A 14596-nucleotide genomic window follows, 5' to 3' on the forward strand; every position below is an offset into this window, starting at 1 on the left:
CTTCTCGGAAACCCGGCCCCCTCACCCCTCGCCCACCCCGGAGCCGCGGTAATGGACCGTTTGGGTTCCGGAATTCCGTCGGATCCAACCACTGGTACCGGGTCGGCGGGAGCCGGCGGAGTCCGTGCTTGGCGGCGAAGGCGGGGGCGGTCAAGATGGGGGGGGGGGTAAATCATCTTCTTTCAGCTAGGAGGGAGGCGGGGCGGAGAGCGGCGCTGGGCAGCGCGGTGGGGGAGGGAGGAAGTCATGTGGGGCGCGTGGCGCGCGGCGCCCCGTCCGTCGCCCCGCCCCCTCCCCTCCCGGCAGGGCGGGGGGGCTGGGGGGAGGGGCGTCAAGATGGCGGCGGGTAGGTAGGCAGAGCCGGACGCCGCTGCCGCCGCCGCCGCCGCCGCCGCCGCCCCCGCTCCGCTCGCCTCTGGTTCTTCAAGCTCTGGCCGCCCGGGGGAAGCTGTTCCGGCGTCGCATCCCGCGGGGAAAGTAAGTCTTTACGCCAGCCCTCCTCAGCTTCCACACTCGCCCTCCCGGACAGCCTCCCACTCCCACCCTCCTCGCGGGGCCGTGTGGGGCCGGGCTGGGGGGGCCGCCACCTCCCCCGGGGTTGGGGCCTCCCGGCCGCCCCCTCAGCTGCGCGACCCGGGGCGCCCGGGGGCTTGGTCTCGGCGCCGGCTCCGGGGTGTGCGCTGCCTCCGCCCGTCGGCGCCGGGCCCTGCGGTCGCCGCGCGTGGGACTCTCGGGCCCCGGGGGCTCCGCGGTCCCCGGCAGGACGCAGCCCCTCGGGGCGGGAGGCAGGGGGTGCGGACGCCGGCGCCGCGAGGTCCGGGACGCGCAGGAGAGTGAGCTCCACGGTCCTGCCGAAGTCCTCCCGCCGGGCGCGGGCGCCGGTTGGAGCGAGAGCGGGAGGCGCCGGTCGCCCCGAGCGGCCGCACCTGCCGCTGCCGCTGCCCTCGCTCCGGGGCGGCGGGCAGGGGCGCGGGGCGCGCGGGGCCACCTCACGCCTCGCCCCGGCCGTCGGCGCCCGGGTGGAGGCGCCGCGCGCCGGGGGCGTCGCTTACTTGGCGGGCGTCCGGGCGCCCGGCGTCTGAACTTCCCGGGCCGCCGGGCGCCGGCGCTTCCCGGCCGCGGCGTGGGGTCCGTTTCTCCGCGGACGAGACGCGGACGTTCCCGAGTCCCGGCGATTGTTTCTGCCCCGACCCCGCCGTCCCGCGCCTCCCCTTCCCAGCCCCGCTTTGTGCTTCTGTTCGGTTCACGTTCGCGGACCTCGCACTTGCGCCGCGCGGAGCAGCTCCGCGTACCGCGGGAGGCTTTTGTTTTGGGGAGTCGCTGGCTGAGAAACGGGGCAAAAGAACGGACGCGGAAAGGAGGCCAATAAAGCAGCGTTTTTATCCATTGAATTGCGCAGCCAATTGTGACCGCACCCGGAAGTTTGTACTGAACACGTGTTGATGAGGGAAGGTTAAAAACTGGGTCCCCTTTGACCTTTGGAAGTTGATCATTAGCGGTTTACGTTCCCCATTCGCTGCACAGTCCGAATCAGAGACGGCCTGGGGCTTTCCCGGCGCCGGCCGCGGCGTCCAGACGCTGTCAGCACCAGCGCCCGCTGCGGGGACTTGAACGTGCGGGCGCGTGAGCTAACGGTGCGCGCGGGGCCCCCCCGGCACGTGTTGGGGAACCACTGCGGGAACGGTAGTTTTGACAGAACTTCCAGGGTAAAACGCAGGGTTTGCTCCTGGTTCCTTGCGTGGGACATTAATTTTGCAAGCCAGGGAGCATTTTATTTTCACGTTTGAAGTTTTCAAAATCGACCTTATCAGAGAGGGCATCTTTACCGTTTTCTTTGCCTTGTGTGTTTTATCTTCCGATCTAACTGTATTCCTACACAATTCTCTTCAAAATTTTAAATGTATTTTACTTTAGTTTCTGTTAACAGAGGAGGCTTAGTGGCTTACGGTCTGTCCATTCATTTATTCATTCACTTATTGAATGCATATTGTAAGGGCTTTGCTGAGATTACCATTTTAAAACGGGCAGGATGTGGACATTTTTTTTTTTCATGCTTTTAAAAATCATTTGCCGCAAAGATTTGAGCCACAGATACATTTGGGCATTTCTTAATCTCCAAGTGGAGCTTTCGAGTCCTGCCACCTGTGAAGGACGTGAACACTCAGATCCCAGGTCTGGTCCTACCTTGTGACCTTTTGTGAGGTTCTGTGCGTTCCCACGCTTTGCCTGCATAAAGTTGATGTAAAGATACTTCCTGACAGGAATTGCTTTCACATTAAATAGCCGATTAATAACCAAAATGATGTAATCCTGAAGTTTTTGCAGTGCTCTTTGTTTCTGATGCTAATTGACATCCACTTTGATGTGGTTAAATTTACTAAGTATTAACGTCCACCTTGGGGTATCACTGAAATTGTAGATGGAAAACATAGGCTCTTTAAGAACAGAAAGTATTTTATGAATAAGATATGGTACAAAACCCATCAAATTAACTTGCTTGTTTATTTTTTGGTGGCAGTGTATAGCACAGCATTTTCAAGCCTTATTAATGCATCTCACAGTAAGAAACATGTTTTACGTTGTGATCTAGTACATATAGTCACATAGAACTGAAAAACTCGTTTCATGAAATGTTGATCCTCTACCTGCCTGTGCACTAATTTTCTGTTCTGTACTGAAATATTTAAAAATACTGGTCATGGTGCACTAACTTGATTTGACAACCCACTGTGTTGTGGCCAGCAGTTTGAAAACTAGTGATACAGGGTTAAGAGTGCAGCATGTTGGAGGAATGGGGTGGTGTCAGACCTCCTGGGTTTGTAATTTGGTCCGTGCTGGCTTTGTTGTTACCTTGTTAACACTCTCTAAGTCTCAGTTTGTCATCTGTGATAAAGGGGGTAATGGGTAGCATTCATTCATGGGCTGTTTTGAGGGTTAAAAGAGAAAACAGTCCAACCATATACTAAATCTCAAGACTCGCCATGTGAATTTGATGTAGTGTTCAAGAAAGTTTTTTCGTTTCTCCCGGATTCTTTCCTGTGTTTCTTTTGGAAGGCATTTTTGAAACTTTGTAATCTGCATATTCCTTTGTGAATCCATTCTTCCTATAGGTTTTGAATGAGTGGAGGAGGGGCACTTCACTGAGCAATTGCTCCCTATACAGATTACACCTGAAACTAATGAAAAAAAAAATACGGATTACATCCTTTTAGGTAAAGAAAACCCTCTGCAACGAACTTTGTACCGACCTTTCTCTTCGTGTTCTTCAGGAACCAGCACTCATTAGACACTTAATAAATACTTGTTGATGGACTGACTATATCAGCTAAATTCTAAGTGGATCATTATCTTTCAGATTCTTAAACTGTATGTCAGTCATCACATCTGGGCTGCATAAAAGCAAAGTTGAAGCTGAGTCAAAAATCAGACATGTTTATCATTATTAAGGAACGAGAAAAAACCTTTTGTTACTAAGTTCTGGCAAAAATACTTGCTAAGTAGTATTTTCTGTCCCCGTTTAAAGATGTCTACCAGTTTCCTTGAGACACACTAATGGATTAACTAGAGAAACTGGATGTGTGACACTTTTAGGTAAAAAAGGGAACTAGTCGGGCTGGGCCCCGTGGCTCAGGTGGTTGGAGCGCTATGCTCCTATCCTTGACGTTGTTGGTTTGATTCCCACGTGGGCCACTGAGCTGTGCCTTCTATAGCTAAGACTGTGAACTACGGCTCTCCCTGGAGCTGGGCTGCCCTGAGCAGCCGTGGGCTGGTGGGCTACCGTGTGCTGCCAGAAGCTGCCGGTGGCCAGCATGAGTGGCCAGCAGCCAGTGTGAGCGGCCAGCAGCCATCGTGAGCGGCCGACAGCCAGCGAGAGCTGCTGTGGGCTGTTGTCCGACTGCCTCAGCCGGGGGAGCGCAAGGCTCATAATACCAGCATGGGCCAGGGAGCTGTGTCCTACACAACTAGACTGACAGACGACGGCTTGAATCAGAATGTTGGGGGTGGGAGGGGAGAAGGGGAAAAAAATAAAAGGGCACTAGTGTTTTAGAGAACTTATTTGGAAGTTAATTATTGGATAGATTGCCACCAAATAGTTTGTATTCTGTGATATAAAGTTGCATCAGCGATATGGAAGAAAACATTTTTTGGACATGATACTAATGTTTATCAAAATGATAGTAAGTAACATTTATTTCAAATAATACAGCAATCTTATGAGGTAGGTTCTGTTTTTATTCCCATATGAAGAGGAGGAAACTGAGTCATAGAACTTACTACTTGATCATGTTATACTGATGGTGGGTGATGTAGCCAGTATTTGAATCCCGGTATTCTGCTTGACTCCAGTCTTCTCCGAGTCTTCTCAGCCTGTGTGGTATGCTGCCACCACTGTGAACCCATCCCTTGCATGTGCCCAGAGCTATAAAGACCTGTTTTAGGTCTCAACAAGGGGAACCTTGTACTCCTTGATAGGTTTCAGTGTAGATATTCTCAGTGGGAACTGTATCCTTTCATTCTTCTGATTGGCTATTGTTTCTCAGGATTCTCTTCCTGCCAAGGATGGCTCTTAGTTTCTCTCTACTACTGTGTCCTTGTTTTTTATTTATCATTGTCGCTTTCATAGTGTACTATTTTGAAATAGGTGATATTTTTCAAATGTGTTTGTAATAAAAATGGAGCTATTTTGTTGTCCATTGTTTGAGATGGAATCACTCTGCTATTAGTAACTTTTGGGTTTGTTAGATTGAATGAATTTTGAGTAGGTCACTGGTAGTGTCATCTGAAGTCTCTGAAATCCTTTGTAGACACATTGTAACAGTTCTCTCACACCTACCAGTATTTGCATTTATATTGTGCTTGGTGGGTTCAAAGTGAAAATGTTGTTTTCCCTCTCAGGAATAAATCCTACTGATTTGTAAAGTGAGGAGAAGATTAGATAATACAACCTTTTAAGGGCTCTCACTTAAGAGCACCGAAATTATTTGAGTCTGTAGTAGTTTCAGAACGAATATGATGAAATAGTCAGGGTTTTTACCTGATGGAGTTAGAGAGTGACACAGACGTTTCCTCTCTTTTTCCCCTTCTCACTGCAAAAAAAAGTGCAAGTAGAGAATTTGTGCCCAATTGGCTAAAAGAGAAAGTATCCCTAGATTTTGTTTGTATGTAAAATGTATATAAAATTAAAAAATCTTTCTCTTTAATAGCTTATAAAAGACAACGTCTTACATTGTCACTACTAGCTCACTACTCAGATCAGAGGTCACAAGTTGTGATTCTTATGAATGAATTTTGAATAGGTCACTGATAGTGTTATTTATAATTTGTCATCATTTCTTGTATGAACACCAAGTTTCTCCCCCAACTTCCTCCCTTCCATGGTAATATTTTTGTACTTTTAATGCTCATTATTCAAAAAGTATAAGTCTATTGGGTGACAATGGTTAGTAAAGTTACGTAGGTTTCAAGTGTACAATTCTGTGATACATCGTCTGTACATCACATTGTAATACATCATCTATACATCACATCTATACACCACACAGAGTCAGTTCTCTTTCCATCACCATATAGTTGCCGAAAGTATATTTCAAAAAGCTCTCATGAATTTGCTAACATTTTTTGTTGTTTTGTTTTGTGGTTTTTTTTTATTAGTTTCAGGTGCACAAGACAAAGTAATGCTAACATTTTTCAGTGATTTTTTTTTTTTTTTTAATTTCATGAGTTAACTGACTCTGGGTGGTGATCACACAATGGGATTTATAGACGATGTAATACAGAATTGTACACCTGAAATCTATGTAAATTTACTAACAATTGTCACCCCAATAAAATTAATTAAAAAAAAATTTCATGAGTTAATGACTTTTCTGGACTTTTGAATATAATTAGACAGGGCTTGGTACACACATATCTGATGGATTGATTCATGAGTCTCAGGCTCTCCAAGGGTTGGGTGGTCTGTAGCTTTTAGGAGTCACTGATTTCAAACAATGTATTTTTTTCCAAATGTAAATAATTATTTCCAATGTTTTAAAAGATGACATTTTGATAGTCTTAAGTTCTATTATTAATAATTTAGGTCAAGATTAGCCACAGCAAGTGGGCCAAGATCTCCTATTCCCACAGGTCGTTGGTCCTAATGAAATATTTTATGGGTTAAAATGTTTTTGAAACACTGGTTTAACTCTCTTGGTACATATTTGTACTGTGTACTAGGATGATTTGTAAAGTATGGTCAACTATGTCTATATTAGAAAAAAATGCATCATCTTTATTGTAAATCCATGTTGGACATTTCTCCTGTTTGTCTCTGGCATTCATTTCCTTCATACCATTTTCATCTTGCTGTCTAATATTCCATCCCCCTTCCAATTTTAAGTATTGAAACTTCAAGGTTACCAACACTTAATTGATCTACTCATTGGAAAGAATGCATGGGCTTTGGGAGTTTGAACAATGTAGATCTGGGTGGGTGACCCTGGGCAGGTAATTTAAGCTTTCTGAGCTGCAGTTTCATCTCTAAAATTATAATACCTGTCTTGCTTAGGGTTGTTGTGGGCTTGTGATGTATACGAAGACCTAATACTATGTCAAGCTCGTAAAAAGATAATTAGTCACTATCAATTCCATTCCCTTCCTCCTTCCTGCTCAAAATGTTTTCTTTCTTAGACTTCTTTCTTTTTCTGAAAAAATTTGGGGAAATCTCCTTTAGGCTGTCTGTCCTTCCTCCCATCTTTTAAACAGTAGGTCTGCCCTTAGTTTCATTTATGGATATCTGTGATTTTCTAACGTAAACTCATGTTTCTGTTAAAACTTTTTTTCTAAATGATACACAAGCTTGTGTGACATAGACCTACCTAGTCGAGGGTTTCTGTTAAATATCTTGCTTTAATCTAAACCAGTAGATGTTGTATGTTGGAAGTCACGGTCATGGCGTTCTCGGCTCACACCTTTCTTTTTGTAGGACATAATGAAACACACATTTAATTCTGTTGCGTAGCCCGAGAACAAATGGACTAACTGAAAATTAGTGTATTATCTAACATAAAATTAGTTTTTTGAGAAAAACAAGTAGAGGTTTCCCATAAGTATGTTTGTATATATAAATTGGTTATTTCAGATAAGTTAATGAGAAAGTGTAAATTGAGAAAGCTCTGTTAAGCTTTTGCTCCATTTTGATGGCAGAATACTTTGATCTGGCTCCTAAGAGTACAGTTAGGAAACCCCAACCTAAAATGTATTTGCTTACTGCTAAGTAGGCATTCCCCCCCCCCCCCAAGTCCACATAACTCATCATTTAGGTTTCCTGGGCTCAACTTTGGTTTACTTTCTTTTGGCTTAACTTTAAATTATCCATCAACTCATGGTTTTTTGTGTGTGTTTCATAGTTTACCTTTTGCTTTGAGCTTTTATTTAAACCTGGTCTTAACGAATTCTCCTTCCTAAATATCTTGGAATCCATTATTCCCCCTTCTTTCTCTTTACACCTCGCTGTTGTAGCACCTCTCTCTCCTGGTATGCTGTAACAGTTTCCGAAGATGTCTCCCTGCTGCTGAGTGTAGAGGGTGCCAGTGTCTTTCACGCCTCCATGAACTTGAATACGCTGTCCAGAAGATCCTAGTCCACCTGGTGACTCCTTCCTTGAGATTCAGGTCCACTGGCATCTTTGTAACTTTTCTGCCTAGGCAAAGTGCAGTGCGTCCTGTGTTCCCACAGCATTTTGTAGACACAGAATCTTGGTGTGAGTTACATGCTTCGCTGTCCTTTCTGCATTAATGTGGACTTTTGGGGATCAGAGACAGTTCCTCCATTTTGCCTGACATGTAGCAGATTCTTCATAACTAATGACTGGATCTGGGTGAAAATGTTGCTTTATATTTAGGAGAGACTTATTTGTCATTATAAGTTTTTTATGCTAATATTTAATACTTTGTTCTAAAGATGGTGGAGCCAGGGCAAGATTTACTGCTTGCTGCTTTGAGTGAGAGTGGAATTAGTCCGAATGACCTCTTTGATATCGATGGTGGAGATGCGGGGCTTGCAACTCCAACACCGACCCCTTCAGTTCACCAGGTAAGAGTTTTCCAAGGCTTCTGTAAAAAGGAGGCTTTTTCTTAATTTTAATTTGTACTTACAAAAGTAGGTATTATTAAGCCTTAATTTTAACTATGCATGTGGATATTATTTTTATGTTGAGTCTTCAATTCATGATGTGGAAAAACATTTGCAATGAAAATCAGGACATTTTTTGCTTTGATATAAGTAAGAAACCAATTGTTTAGAGTCTTGTGGGAGACAGTTTATCTCCCTAATAGGTGTCTTTGTACTTTGTAGGAACATTTTTCTGAGGTTTCACTATACACATTTTCTGAAGACAAAAATAAGATTCTGGTGGTAGTGTAGTTTTGTGAAAATGTTATGCCTGTAAATATTGTTACTTTATACTTGGTATCAGTGATTTTACATTCCGTTAATGTAAAGCTTTACTTTTTTTTTTTAAATAAATACATCTCTTGTTCTTGAAACAGAATTCACTGCTGTCATTATTTCTTTCTCTATATTTTTTTCTCAACAGTCAGTGCCACTTAGTACATTAGAACTAGGTTTGGAGACTGAAGCAGCAGTTCCTGTTAAACATGAACCAGAGACGGTACCTACTCCAGCACTATTAAATGTTAGGGTAAGAATTACTTAGATTTGGCATTACTACTAAAATAGTTGAGGATTGTAGTAAGAAAGTAACTTTTGATGTGAAACAGTTTTATCTCCTAGTTCTGCTTTTGCTACTTCTTTCCCAATATTCTACCCTCACCTCCTACTTTGTAAAACATTTGTTTCATTCTTATGGTAGTTATATTGGTTAAAAGATAAATTGGACAAAACCGAAATTTATTTTCTTTATGACAAATGATAAAGAAATTCATGAAGTAAAGATGGAACTATACATTGTCCCACTACACTTTTCGTTTTTACTTATTTATTTCGGCTTTTGTCCATTGGTATATATAATTTTTATGTGATTATAATTGTGCTTTAAATATGGAGTTCCTCTGACCTTACTTTAAAACATAGCAATTATGAATTTAAGCCTAGTGGTATAAACATTATTTGACAAACTGGTTAAAATTTGATAACTTGTCACAAATTATTGTTGAGAGTTTTATTTAAAAGTAATACATAGTATCTAGAAGATTCTTGTTATAGGAATCATGGAAAAATAAAAAAGCTCATGGAGGAAAGGTAGTAGAAATATACTTAAATTTATAAAAGTATCACAGTTATACTTTAGTCATTTGTAGTCATGGTCATATTGTTATCCTCAAATCTTGACTTTTTTTGCATTTTTTCCAGCATTAAAAATGCTGTGTAGTTTTGTTTTAGACTCAAAGGTAGCACCTACAGGATCACCAGTATTTGTAATTTACTTGGGTGTATCATTTATGTGACACAGGAATTTAAAATTCTGCTTGGTGGTTTTATCTTGTTAATATTTTAAATACTAGTATAGTCTGTGTGACAACAAAGCCTGGACAAAAATCATAGAATGTTAGAGAGGGAAAAGGGTCTTCAGAGAGCCTGGGCCTCCAGAGGTGAAGAGGTTTTCCTAAGGGTATCTGCGTAGTCGGGCGGGCATGCTGGGATTAGAAAGTCTTTCCGGTCCTGTTCCCTTGTGCTATATAGGGTCACTGTACGTCACAGTTTAGGATAGTCCCATTGTATGCTTGCTTATCCCCGACAGTTACAGAAAATGGCACACTACAACTATACCTTTTTTCCCTCAAAGTGGTGTGTTTTAGCTTGCTAGTTTAATTAAAGACAAAGTGCCAATGGTTAGATAAGAATAAAAGTCAACTTTAGGTTTTTAGATGGCTTACTGTGTTTATGGATATAGACTACAGTAGAGAATAAAGCATTTTTCAGTGGTATGATGCATATGGTTTCCTTTTCTAGCAGCAGCCTCCATCTACTACTACTTTTGTGCTGAATCAAATAAATCAGCTTCCAACCTTGGGATCTACAATTGTAATGACTAAAACACCACCTGCAACAACGAATAGGCAAACCATCACTTTAACCAAGTTTATCCAGACTACTGCAAACACGCGCCCTTCAGTGTCAGCGCCAGCAATACGGAATGCCATGACCTCTGCTCCTTCAAAAGACCAGGTTCAACTGAAGGACCTACTAAAAAATAATAGTCTGAACGAACTCATGAAACTGAAGCCACCGGCTAATATTGCTCAGCCAGTTGCAACAGCAGCTAGTAAGTCTCTCTGTTTTCAGTGGTGTCAGCTGTCTGCCTTTGGTAAGGTTTGTCTCTGCTTTTAAGGGTTTGCTTGGGTCTTAGGAGAACTGGACATGAAAGAGGTAATAACTTCATCACTCTCTACATTTAACACTGTTTATACAATTCAAGAGAAGCAAAAATTTAGAAACCTTAGTGTTTAGCTTTGAAATGAAGTATGGAATCACCAAGTGGCTTCATTGGCATCATGAGATCTCAGTTTTATATATTGTGAACCTTTTCCCCAGTCCTTTAAATCAGTGCTTCTCAAACTTTATGTGCCTATAAATCATTGGGGATCTTGTTCAAAAACAGAATCAGATATAGTAGGTCTGCAGTGGGGTCTAGGAATCTGCATTTTAACAACCTTTTTGGAGTTATTATTGCTGGTGGTTTTTGGATCATGTTTGAGACAGCAGTCTTTGTGTACTTTGATACTTTAACTTTTGCAGTTTTATGATTTTGCCTGTCATTGGTTTCATTGCTGTGGATAGTTGGGTTTTTAGTAAATACTCTTAAAGTACATGCATTCTTCGTTATAAAATAATTCATGTTTCCCTGAAGAGTGAACAGCCATAATGCTTTTTAATTTTTGCGTTATTGAGATATAATTTACGTACCATAAAATTTACCCTTTCAAAGTGTACAATTCAGTAGATTTTAGTATATCCACAGAGTTGTGCAATCATCACCACTAGCTAATCCATAATACTTTAAGGATAGGTTTAGATTTAAAAGGCAAAAGTTCAACAATGGTTTGATCACACCTTTTAAGGAATTCATTTGTGCATAAAGAATGTAGATTTTATAGTTAGTTTTTCTGCCCTGGAGTGGCTTTTTTGTTGTTGCTCATTCATTCTACAGATATTTAGAGTGATATATAAATATCATTGTGTCTACTGTGTGTCGAGCACTGTTCTGGGATTTTGAGGCTAAGGCTGGGAAGAAAACTATTGAAATTTCTGCCCTCATGGAACTTGCATTCTAGTGGAGAGAAACAGTACGTTATATAGTATGTCAGATGGGGGTAAGTGCTACGGAGAGAAATGGAAAATGGGGTATGGGACAGGAAAAGGTTATAACTTAAAGTGGAGTGCTCAAAGCTTCGTGTTTAGTAAGGTAGTTTTTAGGGGTAAAACAGAATTCATCTTTTTTAAACTTTGGCCTTATATCAAATTTTAGTAGTATAGTTTTAGAAATTGAAAAACGCGAACTCTTAAGAGGGATATTCTTTCCTTCCCTTCTCCACTGAACTCAGTCTTTGAGTCCCTGTCGTAGTAATGGTGATGGGCACTGTTGGCAATGCTAACTCTGACCTTGGTCATATCCTGATCTGACCACTATTTTTTATCGTTGCATAGGAATAGGTGCCTTTTTCTTTCTTTTTTAAGAAGTTTCTTGGGGTTGTAGTTTTGGATTATGGGGATAGAATGGAGCTTTATGCTGATTTATACTACACAGTACGAGTGTAGCAGCTGGTCAGGCCCTTGGAACGAGGCAATGTACTTTATTTTTCTGACTGTGAGGTCAGTTTTCATACCTGATACAGACCAGTATAGAATTTTGTAGCAGAATTGACTGCTTGGAAATTGTAATGTGCTTGTGTTTGTAAAGTAGAGGGCATGGGGCACTCCAAAGGGAGGGGCAAGAAGTGTTTGTAGGATGGTTGTCGAAGTAACTTTGTCTCCAGTGACAGATGCAATTAAAAGTCAGGTAACCTCATCTTTATATTTGGGTCTCTACTGTTATGCCCTTATGGCTATAATTTTATTCTCCACGTCATTGCCCTGAAGTAACTACAACCTGGCAGCTACATGCTGGTTGTGAAATCATTTTATTTTATTTTATTTTTTTTAAATAACAAAACTTTATTATCTTACAGTTCTGTAGGTCAAAAATTTGACACTGATTCCATAGGCTGAAATAAAGATTTTAAAGCAGGACTGCTCGCAGTCATTTTAACTGTCTTAATACTGACTTCCATTTTCTGCTGTGGAGAGCGGGACTGGCCCAGACCTAGCTGCAGTGCAGGGCAGCCCTTGGAATGGTTCCTTGGAGACGTGGGGTGATCAGCAGTTAGTGGAAGCTGCTTTTCATTCAAGTTTTTGGATTTAGTGAGGAGAAAGACTGCTGCTTTTATGTGAGCGGCTTTCTGAGTATGCCACTCCTTAGATCAGCATATGCTTTCCTAACTTAAAGGAGAAGGGCATATGCCATTGTGAGGAAAGAGTTTAGAGAGCACAACAGAAGACAGGAGAGACGTGGACCTGGCCGAGGAATAGCTAGTACGGTAACATCTCCCACAGCCAGTGTAATCATTTTTAAAAGACGAACGGCTGCAAATCAAGGCCATCCTTGTATGGAAGCCTGAGAAACTTTTGTCAGGTGAGGCCAGGACTGAAAAAGAAACAGGGTAAGTAATGCTGAAGATAAACAAACGTTTGTATTGTAGGAAAGGGTCATCTTTTTACTGAAAGGGAAGAACATTAAAAGTATGAAACTGCAAAGAGCAAGGTGTTATGTGTTCTTTTGTTTCTTATCTGTGTGGGTATTGCCCCTTTGGAGCCCTTAGCCCTTTGGGTTTCTCTTTGGGTTTTGATCCCCTGTTGAGCTCAGTCCTGTCACTCATCTATGAGCTGTTCACTGGCTCTCCCACAGTCTCTTAAACAAATTTATTCTCTCTGTTCCAGCTTTCTTATTTTGTCAACACTTTAACCCTAGTTATTTTAGAGTCCCAAGTGACAGGCCTCCCAAATCCTGCCCATCTTTTGGTAGAAAGACAAAATGCTGATCCATGCCCCTGGAGTGATTTTCACATTGTGATCTCAGAAATCCCAGGTGCCAGAGTGCTCTGGGGACACTGACGATGGAGGCCGGTTCCAGGGGCCCCGGACTCCTAGGCCAAGCAGGTCTGCTTTGGTCGCTGTGCAGATCGAGGGCTCGTATAGCTGTGTCTCAAGAGTGTGCAAACCACCGGAACAGGAGAAGAAAGGTTCCTTGTTGGGATTTGTAGTCTGAGGGAAGGGGAGAATAGAGTTGCCGTTTGGTTTCCTTCCAGAAATAATCATTTTGCCTTGACAATTAGTAAGTACCATTAGATTAGGTGAGATTGAGTCTTTCTGAGTGAGGGCACCAGGTTTTTTTGTGTTTGTTTTTTAATGAACCAAGTAAGGTATCTCAAAGTAATGCTGGCTCTTGGTATTTGTGTTGAAATAAACTCTCAAATAGTTCTGGTTAAGGTGGTTTTTTTTGATAGTTTTCAAATTTTCTGTGCACACATTTCCTGTTAAATTACTTGTTTTCTAAGGTTCTTACTTCCATAATGGTACATAGCTTTGAATATTTTCATCCTTGTGCTGAATTTAAGTTAGTGATAAGCAAATTGGTGTTTTTCAGTTTGTTAAGTGGGTAAACTTTATTGAGTTTTTAAAAATATAGGAAAAGAAATTGAGATTTTGTTCTAATGTGTAAATTGATTCTCCCCTTCAGCGGATGTAAGCAATGGTACAATAAAGAAAGAGTCTTCTAATAAAGAAGTAGCAAGAATATGGATAAATGACATGAAAATGAGGAGTTTTTCCCCAACCATGGTGAGTTTCAAAAGCTGTCTGTATTTTTGTGTGATATGAAAGTACACTTGGCTAAAAGAGCTGTAATATAACCCTCAGAAAACTTTGGGTGAAGGTGGGCTACTCAGCTACATAAACTAATGAATAAGCACTAAACTTCACTGGAATAAACTAGTATGTACTAACGAAGGTGATTATAACTTGCATAGTTGATGGGATGGATGTAGTATTACATTCAAGTACTGACATCTTTTTATTGTGAATCTCACCTGATGGGAAAAAATACATTGTGGAGTTAAGTACATGGTAACCGTGTTCATTTTAGGATTGAACCTGACTCTGTGGCTATTTATAAGCTATCAGATCACATAATGGTCTGGGTGTGAGTAATTATATATTTTTTTCTTACGTTTTGGAAATGCTATGTGCTTCAAGTTTATTGATTCTGTATATTTATTTGAGAACTATGCTGCGTATAATACTGAGTGTGTGTGGTAGTTGCTACAAGAAGTATGCCGCGTGGCTTCCCCTTGAAGAGACACACAGTTTGACAACCACATGTTTTAAGTGATAAGGTACATTGGGATGCTCACAAGGGTTCTGAGTTTGGACGAAGGCGAGCTCGCCCTGGCCTGGGAGACTTCGTTTCATGGCAGAGGTGTAGTGGAATTTGGGTGTTGAGTATGGAGAGACCTCGAGAGGGCATTTTAGGAAGGGAGCTAAGGCTTTAATAGGCACAGAG

The 14596-nt window shown here is 42.0% G+C and overlaps 1 protein-coding gene across 5 annotated transcripts in view; it reads left to right on the forward strand.

Moving 5' to 3' along the window:
* The first annotated feature begins 304 nt into the window (after positions 1 to 304).
* The window catches only part of SBNO1 (strawberry notch homolog 1), a 45046-nt gene continuing 30754 nt past the window's right edge, over positions 305 to 14596 (forward strand). For 2 of the 5 annotated variants that reach the window (XM_081036712.1, XM_081036713.1), the window contains exons 1-5: positions 305 to 477; positions 7942 to 8073; positions 8576 to 8680; positions 9952 to 10264; positions 13775 to 13875. In XM_081036712.1, the coding sequence (XP_080892838.1) occupies positions 7942 to 8073; positions 8576 to 8680; positions 9952 to 10264; positions 13775 to 13875 (651 nt within the window). In that variant the 5' untranslated portion in view covers positions 305 to 477. The remainder of the gene's footprint in view (positions 478 to 7941; positions 8074 to 8575; positions 8681 to 9951; positions 10265 to 13774; positions 13876 to 14596) is intronic. The other 3 variants (XM_081036714.1, XM_081036715.1, XM_081036716.1) reach the window with 3 other exon arrangements.

The sequence above is a fragment of the Rhinolophus hipposideros genome (assembly GCF_964194185.1).
Source record: "Rhinolophus hipposideros genome assembly, chromosome: 24".
Taxonomy (NCBI): Eukaryota; Metazoa; Chordata; class Mammalia; order Chiroptera; family Rhinolophidae; genus Rhinolophus; species Rhinolophus hipposideros.